We start from the raw sequence: 20,027 nt of genomic DNA, 5'->3' as shown, positions 1-20,027 counted from the left end.
CTTAGGTTGTTTATTCTTAGAAACGTTTCCCACTTTCCCACTTATGCATTAAGAAACCCTCGTAGTGTAGGGAATCAAAATACATTTCACTTGTTTTCTTCTGTATCATTTACCTTAAAACCCGGCACCTTTCTTTTATTAGGCATACTCGTTTTATTAGTCACACTCCAATTCATATTTTACAAAAATGGAATTATAATTGTTTGGTACCATTGACTGCTCCCTAGATTTTCTCAATGATCATATGTTTACACTCCCAACAAAATAATCATGCAACTTGTATATTTTAACAGGTCCATGTCCCCTAGTAGGTTAGCGGTAAGTTTACGGACTTACAACATTAAGATTTGGAGTTCGATTCTCCGTGGTGGACAGAGCACAGATAGCCTATGTGTAGATTTTCGCTAAAACCAACCAACAGAACAACAACAAGCAACTCCAGTTATTACCAAATAGTTTTAATCTGAACCAAGAGAAATCTGCTAAACCTAAAGTCTAATATTCGACAGTCAAGGAGATCAAGAAAACTGATCTGTCATAGCACTGTAAAAACTATTAAAGCACACATCCTCGGATCAAACAAGTATTTCTTTAATTTGCCGTTTAGAGTGGGATAGTTCTATCAGGTTAACTAGCAATACAATCTTGTGTAGCATTTAAGTATCGGGATATTTTCGTGAAAGAAAGGTTGATGTGTTTCGAATAGTTGTGCAAAGCTACACAGAAAACTATCTGCGCATAGACATCTCCGACTTTGAATTGATAGGCTAAAGAAGACGCAGAAAGTCAACAGCTCCCACCGCCATCCGTTCGACTACTTTTGTCTGATCGAATAGGGGAATTTGACCCACATTCTTGTAGTGTACCCACGGACCGAAATGGCGAAGCGAATTTTTGCAGCGACGAGCCGCGAATCATGAACCCTTGGATTTACAGTCCAAGCACACTAGTTACTAGGCCACGGTCGGCCATAACATAATGATATAATAGTCTATCTGAAAATCAAGATTAGCCTATTATTAGCGTCGTATTTGTACATTAAAACGATTTTGAATATTCAAGTCAGTATATCACGTGGCAATCATAGCCAACATAAAGTCGAGATGGAGTAACATTATCAGGACTACATTTTGACATTCTTTGACGTTTTGTAGTCAATGTGATGCCATCGAAAATTGATCGCTTTTAGTAAGAGCTTGTATCTCCGGTAATAGTACGCAACATAATCAAGAAGGATTTCCGTTTGGAAATGCAACACAAGTTGCTTCCACGACATATTCATTCAACCGTCGTATACATCAAGCAGCTGGAGAAAGAAATTGATATTCATGCTATTCCAGACGTCAAGTCGCATCAACTATGGATTTCTGTGCGATCAGACTGTTGAAACCGTCACCCATATACACTTAATGACTACTGGAAAGCCTGCAGGGAAGAGGATTATGTTTTGGATATTACAACCTTACGAAAAAGCCTTTTGCAATGGAAGCGACGCTGCAGGGCTATTGTCAAGATGCACGGTACCCAGATAGAGCATGACCGTAGGTAGCGACATGGATTGTAACGACGGGTAGGCTTAGGCTCCAAAAACACTAATATAACATACTCAACTCCTGCATTCTATCAGAAAATGTGCGGTTATGAAATATACTAGCTTAGGATTTCGACATTTATTGTAGAATATCAAGTTTTGTATTTTAAGATATAATTGGTTTGAATTTCAGTTTTTCTTGTTATTTGTTTTCACTAATTGTTAGTTTTAGCTTTTTGATTCTTGTGTTGATTTAAATTAAATCCAATTATTACGTTAGATGAGATATTTCTTCTTTACTTTTCACTCTTTTTTTTTTTGCCATCAATTTCTAATACAGACAGGAACATTATTAATTTATTAGAATATATTTCTTATACATTTCGATCCACCTCTGAATTATTAATATCCTGGAAAACAAACATTAAACAAAATGTTAAAGTTCTGTAATAGTTCCCTACAGAAAAAAATTAACAAAATGTATAAAACATGCAATAACACACGTGAAATATTTGTAAGTTAATCATACGACAAATACTGGGATATTAAGTCATTACAATGTATCCAATTCGAAGCTACAACAAGTTTAACAAATCTGTAATATTTATCTATTTGACGAGTTGTGTTATATTAATAGCGTAGAAGGTAACCAATGCATTTAATAAAATTAAATAATCAAATAAATGAAGTTATAAAGAATTGTTATATCGAAAACTAATGAAATTTCAAATTACAGATTGAAGGGTCAAATTCAGATATTTTTAATATTTAACTTTACAGTCTTCATTAAATGTGTAATACATAAACAATATACATAATGCAATTCTGTCAGTTCTCTAATTCAACTCATAAATATCACACATCATAAGTCGTACAACTGTCTACTTCAATCGAAACGGCACTGCTAATATTTCTGCGTGATAAAAATAGAGGTTAGTTTTATACATGGCTTATTGGAATTTTTACTTTCTCGGGATAAAGCTAGTGGTTCAGTATCAGTGGAAATTTTTTTTACAAGTGCCAATTTCCCATAAACCATTTTATAAAACACCCTATTTGTTATCATGCAACATGTGGAAAAAATTTAATATCCATTTCGCCGAACGAAAGATCTAACCCATGAAAGTTCGACTGATTTTGATAACCAAACTTATACCCAATGAAGTTACAATTTATACCATAAAACTCGTGATACGTGACTATCTTATATAAAATATTATAATTATCAAGTAGATTTACAAAACGTATATATACCTCCAAGTTATATATTTTAATTCGTATACCGCCACCACTATAAAAGTAAAAACAAAATTATCATAATATATCGAGTACTCGTACTGTAACATAAAATAAATATTCTACTTCAGACGTAAGGTACTATCATTGATGTTTTTTAAAATAAAATGAAGTTTCAAGTAGTAATTTGTGCTCATTAACAAGACGAAAAGATCAGTGATATTTTAAGTTGTCTTTCGCCATCTAGTGTGGGCTGTATGAAATATTTCCTAGACTTGAGAGAAAAAAAAAAATATATATATATATATATACGAGTAAATTTATTTAAACGTTGCGACGTTTATAGCAAAATATTTGTGATATCATGTTGTTAAAAATTAGATGAATTTGGGGGGGGAGGTATTGAAACCTTTGCTTCTGGATCCTTTTACATCAGCCCCCCAAAAAAAACCATCAAAACTTCCAAGGTGATATACTCTGATCAGCATTTTAATGACAATATTATATATTAACAGTAACTAAGCCAAAATAGATATAATGGGAACTAACCTTAGGCTTTGAAGATAGCCAAGCGCTCATAAGTATTCTCTTATTTATGCTCTATCAACTGAACTAATAGTATAATATAATTATTCTAAGGTAAACGTCACACCCAGTTCACCTTACACTCACATCGATCATCAACGTTGACACTAGCAGAATACAATGTTAAAAACAGTAGATGTGTATTTAACGACAGAGTCCTTTCCCCGTTATAATATTACTCTATTTAACGAAGCTGGGTTCACAAACTTATAACAGATAATAAAAACCAAATAATAAACCCACGCAAATACACAGTATGTATACTAAGTGCTTTAAATTTACCATCTTTTCAGCATAGATGGTCCTCGGGGATGGAACGGTTATTGGTTTGGTGTGAAAACAGCTAAGCTTCCCTGCCCGGGATTTAGGCTGGAATTCTCGGCAGTATACTATCCTAACAGTAGAGCATTAAAAGTTTCAATCAAATTTCAAACACATAACACTAGACAATTCGTAATTAATTCTTGAAACTGAAAATCAAGTGTAAGACTATTTAGCTCCTTAATACTAAAAGGCTTAAGTTTTGTCTCTCCGTGATGAAGGAGTTTTAGATGTTATGCATGCATTTAAAATAAGAATCGCAAGTAAACTTCAGGGTGAAATTTGGGGAACAGTGATATAGAACCTGTAGCTTCCATTTCGCTATATTTGAATCAAACATCTTACATAAGTCTGGAAGCACGATGTAACGGTAACAATGCCTTGATTGTACCAGATTAAAGGAGTTTTAAATGTTCCATGTGTTTTATTTTGAACTAGTATAGATATAGGTGACTAGCTCTTTGGTTAATAGCATGCGTTTTCACCAAGTATCACTTAATATACTTTGCATCATTTCGACAATAACGTTTCGGAATTCGCTTATATACATATTTTTAGGTATAAAAAGAAGACATCGTAAACATAACATAAATAAAATATCCTTCGTTTTGTCTGTCTAGGGGATTTTTTTGTAATCATTTTTCTTTATATATCTCACAGATCTTTATAATAATTACGATAAAACGTTTAACGTTAAATGTAAAGAATGGCCAATGAAATCTCGTTATATTTAACAGTTAAGTACATATTAACCATTTCTTTTGAACAAATATCATAATTATACTAATCATCAAAACCTTATTGGACGTGAAACTATACTGTATCGACAATTTAAGAAAGCTTAAAGCTCAATATTAACTAAATATTGTAAAATTTAAGCCATCCTTTTAAATCCGTGTAACCAAATGATTTTTCTTTTGATTCATATTTTCCTAGCTGCTCAGAACAAGGATAATAAACATTTCATAAAGTTGGTCACATTATAAGTTCCAGGCGAAACCCTAACACTACTAGTATTTGTACGAGTGTGGTAAGAGTCTCTAACCCTTTGCTGTTTCCTACGTTCTCGAAACTGCATCTACTGTTCTTAATAAGACATTTACAAACCCAGGAAATATGTTTGAAGTGTTTGTTTAGAAAATGTTTACAAGTCCTCTTAAATGTTTATAAACCATGTAACTAGTAAATAAGATAATAATAAGGGTAAATACTTAAAAAATAGAACACTGAAATATACTATTAGCCTTTAAAAAAGGCAATTTATACTTTAAGGGAGATTATCCCCTGAGAAACAAAAGGCAATATGTTTTTCGTTACTTGAAATTAATCTTTGAGATACAAGAGAATAAGTATTACAGTCAAAATGCTGATCATCTGTATTAGTTGAAATGGTTCAAGGTTATTATTTATAAAACCTTTCATATTTGTTGTGCACTGTTGGCCCAAAAAATTCGCCATAAAAGTATGAGGATTATTGAAAGATTTTGTTACATAATGACACTCTTCCTGAAGCTACTATGGGAAGAAAAAATTCACAAAAAAGGGAAGTGATAAATATACAGTAGCAAATAAGATAAGTTGTACTTACAAAAACTACAACCCAAACTGTCATAGAATACAATTGAGTTCTTGGTTTTTAAATAGAAAAATGCATTGTGCTCAACACAGGGATCAAACTCCACATTTTAGCTTTATAAGCACTCAAGCTTACTGCCGCATCAACGCGAGGGGTGAAAGACCATGATGTATGACATACTCCGAGCCATAGACTAAGTTATTATAAATTGACTGACAAAGTTGACTATCTCCATTTCTTGAGTAATGAAAAATTGCTTTTTTCCCATTTAGCACCATTGAAAGATTAAAAATAGTCTAATATACTAGGGTTCTAATACCAAAACTCTTGTTTTGAAACACAAATGTAAATGCTGTTTTTAGACATTTTACAGATTCCAGGTTCTAATATTAATCAGATATCTTACAAATGGCAGGGTCTAATCTTAACCAGATATCTTACAAATGACAGGGTCTAATCTTAACCAGATATCTCACAGATACCAGGATCTAATATTAACCACATATCTCACAGATACCAGGATCTAATATTAACCACATATCTCACAGATACCAGGATCTAATATTAACCACATATCTCACAGATACCAGGATCTAATATTAACCACATATCTCACAGATACCAGGATCTAATATTAACCACATATCTCACAGATACCAGGATCTAATATTAACCACATATCTCACAGATACCAGGATCTAATATTAACTACATATCTCACAGATACCAGGATCTAATATTAACTACATATCTCACAGATACCAGAATCTAATATTAACCGCATATCTCACAGATACCAGGATCTAATATTAACCACATATCTCACAGATACCAGGATCTAATATTAACCACATATCTCACAGATACCAGGATCTAATATTAACCACATATCTCACAGATACCAGGATCTAATATTAACCACATATCTCACAGATACCAGGATCTAATATTAACCACATATCTCACAGATACCATGATCTAATATTAACTACATATCTCACAGATACCATGATCTAATATTAACTACATATCTCACAGATACCAGGATCTAATATTAAGTACATATTTCACAAATACCAGCATCTAATCTTAAGAAAAAGTTCATAATAAAAAATATTTTGGTCCACATCTCACAGCTCTATGTTTGTACAATATTCAAGTACTTATGAACCATAATGTATTTTTATGTCTTAAGAACATCAAAGAATATTTAACTCCTTGTGAAATTTAATAGGAACTTTTATCTATTTTATTACATGCTGACATACACAATTATATTAGTGTTGTTATGATTATTTATAACAAAACAAATGTACATTTCCAGGGACAGAACATTTTAACATTCACTAGTTGCAAAATGTTAATTAATTCATGTTCATCTCATTATATACTAATGCTTTTATATATTTCCTTTACTTTACTTTAGCATAATATTATGAAACAACTGTGATAGTGTTAGCATCACTATAATCAGGGGCATGTCTACCGGAGTGCCATGATGGGCAGATCCCCATTGGAAAGCTGTGTTTTCAGCGGCCCCCATCCAAGATAGTTTTTATAAAGATTTTTAAATCCTTTATATTGTGACTCACACTGACATTAAAGTATTAATTTCTTCTGCCCCTACAAAGCAACTCTTTGCCCCTTATTCCCCACATAAAAAAAATCATAGAAACGCCATTGATCATAATAATTAATGTTGTTAGCCAAACAAACTTTTGATTTTGTGTTATAGGTTACCTTAGTCCTAGTACAAAGTATATTATGGAGTTAATATTGTTTTCTCTTTTTTGTTGTAGTACCTGTTGTTATAGGTTACATTAGTCCTAGTACAAAGTATACTATGGAGTTAGATTGTTTTCTCTCTCTGTTTTTCTTTTTTTCTGGTAGTACCTGTTGTTATAGGTTACCTTAGTCCTAGTACAAAGTATACCATGGAGTTCAGAATGTTCTCTCCTTTTTTGTAGTACCTGTAGATAATGTTCAGTTTTTGATATGTTCTCTATTTGGTACTAATTTAAACGAGGAGTAATGGAGAGTCAGTTTACTTACAAGTTCTCGCTGTGCGACTGTTAACAGCACTTATTCAATGTCTGGTTTATCTGGTTGTTTAAGGAGTAAATACTTATATGAAACCACCCTTTCTCAGGATGTAAAACATATTAAGGGAATCCAAATTAGATTCTCCAATCCCTAGACTATGGATTGGGAATATAGGACTTACACAAAAAGGGTAGATATTTCTAGAAATTGCAGGTTGGACTTTACTCCAAGTGTGACAATAATACATTGTGTTTTGCTTATCCTGATGTTTACAACTAGCTTCTGGCTTCTGATCTTCAGCATCCATGTTTGAAGAAACATTTTTTTGCGTGTACAAATCTCGTTTCTCACCTTTCTGTCTGCTTGTCAAGGTTAAAGGTGAACTCTCTGAAAGAGTAGTTAAACTAAAAGAAGCAGGAAAACGTGGAATGTAGCATCTTGATATGTCACTAGTGCTGATAGCTGGTATATGCTTCTTTGTCGTTCCAACAGTATTTAGGCTCTCCATCAGTTCCACAGGAGATAAGACAGGGAATACAGTGTTAAGAATGGCAGGAGTGGGAGTGGTACGAGTGATGTGAACAATGGTGGTTGGAGTGCTGCTCTTTTGAGTAGGTTTCCAGTTGACAGTTCCTGTATTGTAGGTCATCATGGTAGGAAACAATACAGATCGTGGAAAAACTGGTGTAAAAGTGGAATTGCACAGGCCTGGTTCTGGCACCTAGTGAAAATTTGTAATATTGTTTATCAGTTATAAACAGTAAGTTTGCTGACGGATCGAAATAACTTGAACAGTTGAGCTTTCTAACTGCAAGATCTTTCTCAAATATTTTGCGATCAGATAGCTCATGAAATAAACATATTACAAGGATATCCAAATACAATTGTCTCGTTCAGTAACATTATCCATAAACCTCAACTTTTAGTATTTTTGTTCTGAGATGATAAATGATAGACACTAACGAAGCAGAGGAAAGTCTGATAAAATTCACAGCATTGCAGGAAAGTGATAATATGAATATTCTTTAAATTACACATCGATATCTAGATTATCTAAGCCAATATAATTTATGCAAGCACTCAACTTACTGAATAATAAAACGAAAAAAAAAATAAAATAAAGCATTAACTTGGGAAACAATTGTGATGTACAGTAAAACAGATACTGAGTTTTAGTTTAAACACTGAAAGTTAGTAAAGCACTGGAAAATAATAGGCCTATCGTTCGTGATAAATAATCTATAAATTTTGTTTTCCTCACGTTTCTTTTAATTTACCCATTTCGGATTTGAAACTCGTATCTAGTGATGTTTTTTTAAAAAATGTTTCATATATTGATACAATTTTAGTGCTAAATCTAGATGAAAAATGAAATAGCCTAAACTTATTCCCTTAAAGCCTTGTAACTTTTTAACCTCTGCCTACCCAAATTTTGATGGAGTTCAAGATTTTTTTTACAATACATGAAAAATTCTCCTGGGTTTATCTAACTCTAGGGTGTATTGTCAAAGGTTTTATGAATACAAACTTTTTGCACTGTTTTGGTTCTTTTATTTCGTTTTTGAAAATACCATTCCAATTAAAGTTACACTCTAAACTTGACAATATTTGTCATATAATTGAAATACTTTTCACTAATCAAGGAATATTAATGAAATTTTCATTATTAGAGGTCTTAGTGTTTGTTATTTTAATGCTCAATTCCTTTATCAATATTGACACGTCATTGAGTTTGCTGTAAGCTATTTTTTCAATGTTTCAATTTAGATGTTAGCTAGATGGCACATGACGTTAAAATCAAGCAAGTTTATAAAAGTAGGCCTAAAATATTCTAGATGACGTCAGTAAAATTAGTGACATCGACGAACATTTAGAAGTATGACATCAGATATAAAGTTAAAATAAAAACTATTCTTCAGAGGAATAGTCAACTATTCGAAAGCGCTCGAGTTTTGGGTCTTATTTTAAGTTTATTACACTTTATATGCGATCCTTTGTGCTAACTCTTTTGTCAAGACATCAGATATAAATATACTGGGCCAGTCAATTCGGAAAATAGCAGTGAATCCGAGAAGCATTGGGTCAAACGATTGTTTTTAGTGGTAGTCATTTAGTGAAGCATTCTATCAATGTTAATTATCGCGCATATTCAGTTCCTCGATCGATTAGCCGTGAAATTATACAAGTAAGTTTATTTTTACATTAGTCGTAGCACCATTAGCAAGGTATTCACTTTTGAAAATCATTTGTAAACTTAAGCCTACAAGTTACAACAATGTACAAGCGACGTATAGATATTTGTAGGAAGAAATAAACTAATTTGTTATCGTTACGTGGACTGGACTTCGATATATTTTCACCAAATGTAAAAAGGTCCGACACTCAAAAAAGGAAATATTACTCTTCTAGTTCTAAAGGTTATCTTCTAATTGTAAATATAAGTAAACTGAAGGGTAATGCAATGAAAACACACCTCTCTAGAACAAGATTTTGAGAAGGGTAACATAGCGTGAATTTTGTGATCTTGTAGTTTTTTGTTCAAAGCTGTTTCTGTGTTATCAGTTTTCCTGTCAGGAGCCTGCTGTATGTCAATCGACTCTTGTTCTTTGTTCTCAACTTCTCGAGACGTGCATGCAGGAAAACTATATATGGGATAAATAGTGCCTAATTAAACAAAATGAGAGTAAAAACTCTAACATCTTAAATGATTAAAAATATATGAAGTTTTACACAAATACTGTTTCAAAGTTTCAGCTAAAAAACCTTCACTACAACCTATATATATGTGATTTATCTTTGCTTTTTCAGTAATTTAAAACACTTTAAACTAAGTTTACATTAGGCACTGAACACATCGTATTTTTAAAAGTTAAGAAAATTAAATGAATATAATCTAAAACAGCTGTATTAAACAATATTAATATTATAATTTAAATTTTACGTGGTATTAATATTATAATCTAAATTTTACGTGATTCTGTAAATAAATTTTAGAAATATTTGTCAAAAGTTTGGATTCACTATGTTTTCCAGCTTTATTATCTAGCGATGATCACTACAAAAAACAAATAATTAAACAAGCTTAATAAGTACATTGAAATTTACTTAGAATTTGTTTCATATAAATTTCTACCCATTTTTTAAATATCAAACACGTTTGCTTGATACGACTTGAAAATAGCATGTAAAACAAATCCAATGAAACGTTAATTGGTATTATTTGATTTATTTATACATAAACACACGCACACACCTTTCAATTGGTGTTAGCTTGTAATCAACATGTTTTTCTTGTTTTATTTCGTGAGTGCTGTACGAAGGACAACATTAAGGTACATTGTTTTCAAAAGATACAGCTTAATTGTTTTGGATCAAATCGTTTGTGTTCCTCCACGCTAATATATCTCGTTCGTAAAAATACTTATACCCCACTCAGACATCAAACTCATTGACAAAGAAGGTGTAAAAGAAACTTAATACAAAATTCCCTAAACAGCAACAAAAAATACATTAAAAATTATAACAAAACGTCCCTAAACAAAAAAATAAATAAATAAATTACAACACAGTGCCCTTAAGCAAAAAATTTACTACATGATCAAAACTTTTGTACATCAAAATAGTACAAAATAAACCATTTAACATTGACACCACATACAAAGGTAAACCCCCATAAAAAGAAATATATCAAAATACATAAATAAAACTATTTAACAAAGGATCAGTAATACTAAAGAAATCCTTTAAAAGTGTAAGCCCACACAAATATAGGAGAAATACCCTTTAACAAAGAAAATCACGTAAAACTCTTCAAACTAGACTATAATTACATACTAACACACTACAAAATAAATTTCAGTCCATAATAATATAAAACTTTTAATAAAAATTAACATAAGACCAAGCAGTATTATCACGTGTACATTCATATTTATTAAATTAACCCATTAACACAAAACTATTTACTATTCAGCAGGAATAGAGTTAAATATATTAATGATCTTTATAGTGAATCAATAAAGAAATACACTCTAAATCTGTCAAACAAAATATAAAATTCAAAATAAGAGAACAAACCCTTCAACAATGATAACTGAACAGGACTTCACTAAAATATATAAATAAATATATATAAATAAATATATAATTCTTATTAAATAAAATATCCTGAAAATAATACGCACTCATAAACACAGAAGTACAGACATATGTACAATACATCAAATTATTTTTTTTAATAACACTGTTAAAACATACACCCCTACCCTGAAAACAAATCTTTTAATGTGGCAGTTGTCTAGCGAGTGGCCATTGTTGTCATCGGGATGATATGTTAGGCTTTGGCCAGAGCCTTATTTGTGTCTGTAAGCTTAGCACATAAACAGTGGACTTTTTCACATCACAATAGCAGTATTGGCCTGTGCCAAAGCTGATCCTCCTCACAGTTATAGAAGGCACAGACCTCCAATCAGTGTGTGGAAATTGACAACTCCGTTTAAATGCAGAGATCTGCTACAAAATGAGGTGGTCCATGATGGTGGTAGTCCTTGCAGTTACTACGGGTTGTGTTATAACCGATAATGAGGTCTATGCAATTATTTCGATCTTAAGGTTGTTGGTCCATCTTTTGGAGACCTGAGTCTCTGTCACTATGGTGGTAGGTACTAGTTGAGCCTTGTTCCTACTTCCCTGCATTTTAGCTGCTCATTGAGGAGATTAACTCGCGGAAGGTCTTATTTGGCTTCAGTATTTAACGGTCCTACCAAGAAAGACGCATATTCGATGCTTTCAATTTGCTTTCAGTAGACACCCTCTATTGAGACACCTAAGTATAGGATTATAATGCTTAGATGTCGCCTTGGCTCTTTTTACTGCCACTGTTGAAGGTGTTGGGGACACCCATGGCCCTGATGCTGTCTGTAAGCTTATTTTCATTAGAGTTGAGGGAGCACTCTGTTCGATGACCTCCAGAACTGCTAAAGATACTTTGTCCAGTGAGGTTTCAGGATATGCAGGTATATAGGTGAGTCCACTAGCGAATGGTACTACCTGGGTTCAAGTAACCTTAAAGTTAACCTAAAAATCGACTTAACTATATCCCTATTTCCAATATGTCGATCAGTAAAACATTTTCATCCATGTGGTTTATCAAGTAAAAAGTCAGGCCAGTTTTCAGTGTCTTTAGATTAGTAGGAAAGTCCAAGCCTTCACCAAACAGTAAATCATGATTGTAGTTCTGGTCATTGAAACTTATTCCTTCCCTGGCAGATTATTGATACTGGAGAATTTGGCACAAAATAAACGAAAATACCATTGGCTTATTGATTAACAAAATAGTCAAAATCATCCACAATGTGACCTTTAATTACAAATGTTCATACTGAAAATGCATGGTCAATGAAATCTAATTGCTCAAAAGGTTGGCTAGGAGTGTAGGTATAAAGAGGCTCGTAATTGTTTCCATACAACCATAACTTTCCTCCAAGAAAAACTTTTACAGGTTGAGTAGTATACGAATCACCTTGGTCAAGCAATATTTCGACAGGGTTCACAAGTGCTCACTCTGCCTGCAGAACATGTCTCTGGACCAAGGGATGACGAGAAGGGGAGAGCAAGGGGGTCAACTGGGTTCATGAAGAAAATTGTCACCTAAATTTTATTTATGAAAAAATCAGCAAAAGTTAATAAATATAATGGAGGAGGGCCCAATGATATTACTGACTCCGGGGCAGGGCTGGTTCTCGACGCCCCTGCCTGGTCCCATGAACTGCTCAGTCCACAAGCCCAATTGAGTCTCCTCTTCACCAATACCTTTTAAATTCGTGCTTCTCTTTATTGCTGGCTCGGCATGGTCAGGTGATTAGGGCGCTCGACTCGCAATCTGCGGTTGGCGAGTTCGATTCCCCGTCACACCAAATATGCTCGCCCTTTCAGCCGTGGGGGCGTTATAATATGACGGTCAATCCCACTATTCGTTGGTAAAAGAGTAGCCCAAGAGTTGGCGGTGGGTGGTGATGACTAGCTGCCTTCCCACTGCTAAATTAGTGATGGCTAGCGCACATAGCCCTCGTGTAGCTTTGCGCGAAATGCATAACAAACCAAACTTTACTGCTATTTCAGTGACAATGGACAGAACACTTACTGTAAAATCTGAACCTATACACAGACGCTGAATTATGTTAAACAAAACTAACCTTTATTTTGACAATAGGATCTACCAACATTTTTATTGTGTTTCCTTAGGAACTTTCTTTCAATTAGAAGTTTCGTGCTTCCTATGATGTGACTTACAACTTTATCACTTGGGTGTTAATTTGAGACTACTACTAGTATTAACGCTCACAAGCTCACATATTCATGCATCTTATACTACTCCTTGTACTAAAATATTAAGACAATCTCCATGATTGAATATATTCTACAAATCATTTGTAATATGATGTGATAGGGAAGAAACGGCAGACTATTAATTTGGTCATGGCATGATCAGAAACTTTAAGGGTTTCAGTTTTAAGCCTGGTTTATTTAGATGCTGGAATATGATTTCCAGGTTTTCAGGCACAGACTTAAAAGTACGACCAAAGACCAATACATCATTAATATAAACCCCCATATCTCTCCCATTGAAGTCCCTTCAATGTAAGGTCCATTGGCCTCTTAGACGTTGTGTCCACGTTAGACAGACCAGATGCAACATTCATACAAGCCATTTATTGTGCTAAAAGCAGTTTAAAGCCTGATCTCGTCATTCAGCTTGACTTTCCAGTATCCAGATGTTAGAAAGGTATCAGAACTAGTTACACCATGCCCCAATCTAAAATTAACAAAGAGCATACCTTTCTTCCCCCTGAAAATCATTAATGAAGATGACCAAGCACACTTTGAAGGTTGTATGACTCTGTCCTTTGATATCTGCTGTATCTCAGCACTAGTAATCTCTCTAGCGCTTCAGGGAAGCCAGCATTATTGTCTTTATCTGTGTTGTGCTACGTTACTGTTGTTTGGCCCAATCAGCTATCTTGGTTCCTCAAATACATTAAAAATGCACTGAGTTGTTTTTGCTGCACTACATCTATACTCTTTGTGTAATATTCAGCCAACGACTTAATATGTATTGGTAGCCATATATTTACTTTAGCAATGGTGCAACAGATACAACACTAACATTATAACAAGCATCAGTTACTTCCATTACACACAATACCTCTATAACCATTCCAACATAGATTGGATAGGTGATCACCCATAGTTATAAAACAACATTGGGAATTCGTCCCTTGTTGGGCAGAAGTATCCTTGCTAATGCTACCTACACATTACCAACATACTAGACTTTGCCTGAAGTGAACCACAGAACATCCGTGTGTATACAGGGGTACTGTTATTTCCTCTCCTACATACATTCGTGCAGCCTGAACGCAATCTGGCCATCATAGGACGACTTTCCCATTGAACATCTGTTCTTGTGTTGCACAAGCATAGATGACAAAAATTTCCATAATTCATCCATCTCACAACTGACGCTGAAGATGAACCTCCATTCTAGACAGAGCTGGAGACTTACCTCTCCTCTAGTATCTATCCTGTTGCCATTTACCACAATACGGTCAATAGATGTGGTGGTCTCATTTGAAGGGCTTGATATATTGGGAGGTCTGCCAATGTTCTGGCTAGGCTCAGCCTTTCATTCTTGTATCTTTAAAAGTACATGACAAGATCCACTTGGCCCTGAGAGAGAGCTGGGCTTACCATTACACTCTTCAATGGGAACAGTTAGCTCTACTCACCCAAGTCAATGGTTGTACCCAACTTGGACTTCAGTTTTTAAAGCATATGTGAGGGCATCCAACTGCTTGCTGCTGATTGTCCTGGATCTGATGAGCTGTTAAGTGGTACCAATAACTTTGCCTACTTTGCTGCTTGGCACAATACAGGTATAGTTGATTGATGGCTCAACATATTCAAGCCATCAGTTGGAACGAATAGTCCTACTCTTTTTGATGCTCAAGAAAGTATGGGCATTTAATTTCATCCACTAGTACCTCACCAGTCCACAATAAAAGCAGATGCTTCACTCCTCCCCTCCTGAATGAGATCCAGGCAGTGGCGTCTTTGGCACTGGTTGGACCCGGATAGTCCTGCCAATTCACTTGAAAATAGTAGTTCCAGGATGTTTGTGTAGCAGGTTAACCTTCAGTATAGCTGTAGCTGAACATAGTGGTGGTACTTGGGTAGGTCAATCTATCTGAGTGTAGTCACTACAGCTGTCACTGAAAGGTTTTCCCTCTCAAATGATTAGATTGAAGTTATTAATTCATATTGAGACCCAGCGGAAATTGCCTCTGTCAAGGTCTTTAATAACCAGGTAGTGCCTCACGACTTTGCTAAGAAGTCTCTCAACGACCTTGTTCTCTTGATTTGCTGTTATCATTGCAAGGTAGGCCTTAGTATGCACTTGGCACAAATCGTTCTGGACCTTTTCTTTAAACTCAGCATAATTGACTGACCAGTTCTCCCTATGTTTGAATCAATGGTGCAATCCAAACAAAACTGTATTACAATCCAAATGTTACCCCTCGTCCAGATGTTCGATGATATCCAAGGCTAGATTACCCAAGGTCAAATGTAACGAATGTGTCATTAGCATCCGCCTGATATCTTTAACATCCTTATGCAATTTCACTTTCCATTGCCATACTATTTGTGAGATATGATGTTCTGAACTGCGAAACTATCTATAATTACTCTATACATAATGATAAGTTGCTTTGTTTAAGTTACCAAATAACTAGTTTTTTAAAAATAAAGTAAAAACACTGGATATGATAAATAACAAATAATTTTAGAAATTAATCTAAAGATAAAGCTGAAATTAGGACCTTGCTTTTCAAGCAATGATAATAAAAATACCCTGTGCTTTACAAGCTTAGTGGTACAGCTGAAGAGTCTTCTCATATTTTATTATCACAAACAAGGGAACTGAAAACTGAGACTTGCAGCAGTAGATACATGGCAGCTTAAGCAGCTTAAAGTATTTCTCAGTAAACACACTCACAATCTCAGCTTACATTATTTTCAGCTTTATAGTCTCAATTTGCCTTTTAGTTTTACAGTCTCACTTTTATTTTATTTTTTTCAGATTAACAAAATCTCACTTTTCATATTCTTAACTTAATTTCGAGTATCACGAGATAACATGATTTCCATAATAAACACCCTTACCTGGATAACACTTGGTTCTGATTCAAGGGGTACATGATGGTTGAATTAGTGAAGGTAAATGTGGATGAAGTTTGTACAAAACCCTTTCCTGTCTGGTAGTACACTACATATACAAAGATTGAAATGCCCAAGAGTTAAAGTGATATCAACATAGAAGAATAGTGCATTAAAATTTTTACGTTAGTTTATTAAGCCAACCTTTAAGTTAAGTAAATAGGTACAAAAGATCAGATTTTTAGTGGTTTTCAATTGTTTGCTTTTTTTCTTATCTACCAACTAAATATTATTGTTGTAACATAGATTTTTTAAACTTCAGCTAGTTACCTTGAAATGGAATTTCAATTATACAGTGGATTATATTATGACAGTATACGTTTTTTGTAAAACAAAATATCATGCTTTTCTTGTGAACCCTTTAATCTAATCAGTGCTAAAACTTTTATGAGTATACTAGACACTAAATCCTTTCTTTAAAAATCCATTTTGTCCAATTTAAAATGAAATTAAATTTTCCAGGAAAATACAATATGCTAGAAAAAAATATGTAGAAAACAGGCCATAAGATCATGAACAGTTTTATCTATAAATTCTGAGTTTCGGGGCTGAGTTCTGGCGTTTATATGCCAGCTATCCCATCCCGGTATACACATGTACGAGAAGTTATTTTGTTATCTCTAACCTGCTAGAGCAGGTACGAAATGAAGCAACAGGTTTTTGATAATATCCAGTCAAAACTGAAACATGATACTTAAAGTAATTTTAATATTTTATTTCTCATTCTATCCAACTTAAGCTAAAAAAAATAAATCTTTATTTCCTATTTGTTGATCAAGGATTTAAGTAGAGTGATACTGTAGCAACCTATATAAAACAAGGTATGAAGTTAAAACTAAAAGATCCTTTGAAATGCACACTCAACAAGAAAGTTAAAGTGCTTTGTAAGTGCCGGAATATTGCAACATGGGATTAATGTTTTATGTCAGCTTATGTGATGCAACCAGTCTGATTATTTCTACTATTGTCCTACGTAGTGACTTTTAACTCAAGATAATTTAACACCTTTCTGCCTAGAAAACTACATTGGTCCAAATCAGAGGTAATTATCAACATTTTTGTTGTCACGTTTTGGAAAATAAAAGCTAACCTTCATCTTCTTCCAAATCACTTAAAGTGAAACTTTCTGGCTCTAGATCGGGTACATGAACTGCTCCTTTTATCTGTATCCCTGATCTTGTTTCAAAGATCCCCCCAAGGTGGGGAGTGGCTAATCTTTTCCAGTGATGAAGAGTTTGTGATCCTGTAAAAAATAGCTCTTTAATGCGATAGAGGAATAAACCACTACAACGAAATGTGCTAACTGATTTGTGTACAATAAATCACTACAACGAAACGTGCTAACTGATTTGTGTACAATAAATCACTACAACGAAACGTGCTAACTGATTTGTTTACAATAAATCACTACAACGAAACGTGCTTACTGATTTGTTTACAATAAATCACTACAACGAAACGTGCTTACTGATTTGTTTACAATAAATCACTACAACGAAACGTGCTAACTGATTTGTTTACAATAAATCACTACAACGAAACGTGCTAACTGATTTGTTTACAATAAATCACTACAACAAAACGTGCTAACTGATTTGTTTACAATAAATCACTACAACGAAACGTGCTAACTGATTTGTTTACAATAAATCACTACAACAAAACGTGCTAACTGATTTGTTTACAATAAATCACTACAACAAAACGTGCTAACTGGTTTGTTTACAATAAATCACTACAACAAAACGTGCTAACTGATTTGTTTACAATAAATCACTACAACGAAATGTGCTAACTGATTTGTTTACAATAAATCACTACAACGAAATGTGCTAACTGATTTGTTTACAATAAATCACTGCAACGAAATGTATTAACTGATTTGTTTACAATAAATCACTACAAAGAAATGTGCTAACTGATTTGATTAGAATAATAAATGATGTTTAATGCTTTAACACCTACGTGTTTTCGAATACAATTGTTTTAGCACGTTGTTTCTGAGCTATAAAATAACTAGTGCTTAAAAACCATGGGAAATATATTTTATACTGTATTTAACAGGAAAAAAACTGAGATTTTTCACGTTTGAAATTAGGTTGCACACACACACACATCTTATATTTTACAAATGAATTCGTTACATAAAAAAAATCATATGAAAAAGTGTCATTTAAAATTGTAATTAAAATTATTTATTTCCTTTTCTTTGGATCAAAAACTACAATACGTTAGGAAGTGAAATTCTGAAAAAAAAATATCCTGGTTGTTTTGTTTTAGCGAAAAGCTACACAATAGGCTGGCTATCTGAGCTCAGTTCAACATGTGTAATCGCGCCCTGAATTTTAGTATTACAAGTCCGTAGACTTACTGCTGACCCACGGGTGGACCTTAGTGATTATCAGTTTTTTAGTTGAACTTTCATCAAGAAAAACAAATTATTTAATAATTATCATCAATGTACAGTATAGACTGAACAAAATAAACATTTACACAAAGTGATGGGTAGATAATACGGTCTTTGAACCTCTATTTCCTGTGAATAATATTTACTATTAACATTACTGTATAGAATATACAACCAGTATTGACCGAATAAATAAACATTTACACAAAGTGATGGGTAGATAATACGGTCTTTGAACCTCTATTTCCAGTAAAAATATTGACTAATATATTTTATTATGTTAGCTCTATGGAAGTCCTTATTGAAAATACCATTGTTAAATCATTTCAAAGTGAAATTCGATTTTTTACACAAAACTTACAAAGCTTTTGTTTTTTACCTTCTAGTGGTTTAATTATTTGCAATTTTTCAGGCACGTGGTAGTGACGGTTGCTCGGACCAGATGCTATACATAGTCTACACAACATATCATTGTTGGTAGACCAATCATAATTTGATTCCGATATTTCATATTCATCCATCTCTGATTTAGCCATCTGATCTTCTTCCATCTCTATATGGGACAAGGCAATTGGTTCTCCTTGAACATCTAACCGAAACAAAGCAGCGTCAAAGTCACTCGATCCTGGAGCACCTGGTCTTCCTAGACTAGTGACTGAACTGAAAATAAGACCAAAGAAACAAGTTACTCGATCACTAGTTTATATTTCATACTTTTCACCACACTTATAAAATTTTAACTGGGAATTAAATTAGAAAACACAAAATTGTACTTCTGAGAAAGAGATTTGGCTACCAAATGTCACATTAACTAATAACTATGTGAAATTGAATGTCCCATTGAGGTACAGATAATTAATCTTGATCATATAAAGTATTTTTTATTATGCTTGAGACCCTCTGACAAACACATTACTAACAAAACCAATGAATCTATTGTCAGATGCTACTACCAAACCAAAAGGAATGAATTCGTTAGATTCTGTTATCTTATTGAGTTTTTTTTTTTTGTAAGTGTACTTACGAATAATGACTCTCATCATCGGTAAGAG

The 20,027-nt window shown here is 33.6% G+C and overlaps 1 protein-coding gene across 3 annotated transcripts in view; it reads right to left on the bottom strand.

Annotated features, from left to right (window-relative positions):
- Positions 1 to 2,268: 2,268 nt before the first annotated feature.
- The window catches only part of LOC106469436 (trafficking kinesin-binding protein 1-like), a 42,809-nt gene continuing 25,050 nt past the window's right edge, over positions 2,269 to 20,027 (bottom strand). For all 3 annotated transcript variants that reach the window (XM_022397951.1, XM_022397952.1, XM_022397953.1), the window contains exons 10-14: positions 19,355 to 19,635; positions 17,659 to 17,811; positions 16,515 to 16,617; positions 9,766 to 9,934; positions 2,269 to 8,013 (exon numbers count right to left, since the gene is read on the bottom strand). In XM_022397951.1, the coding sequence (XP_022253659.1) occupies positions 7,375 to 8,013; positions 9,766 to 9,934; positions 16,515 to 16,617; positions 17,659 to 17,811; positions 19,355 to 19,635 (1,345 nt within the window). In that variant the 3' untranslated portion in view covers positions 2,269 to 7,374. The remainder of the gene's footprint in view (positions 8,014 to 9,765; positions 9,935 to 16,514; positions 16,618 to 17,658; positions 17,812 to 19,354; positions 19,636 to 20,027) is intronic.

Source organism: Limulus polyphemus, unplaced genomic scaffold (genome assembly GCF_000517525.1).
Source record: "Limulus polyphemus unplaced genomic scaffold, Limulus_polyphemus-2.1.2 Scaffold3485, whole genome shotgun sequence".
In the NCBI taxonomy this organism is placed as follows: Eukaryota; Metazoa; Arthropoda; class Merostomata; order Xiphosura; family Limulidae; genus Limulus; species Limulus polyphemus.
Note: the sequence above shows the minus strand (reverse complement) of the source record. Positions and strands in the feature narration are given on the sequence as shown.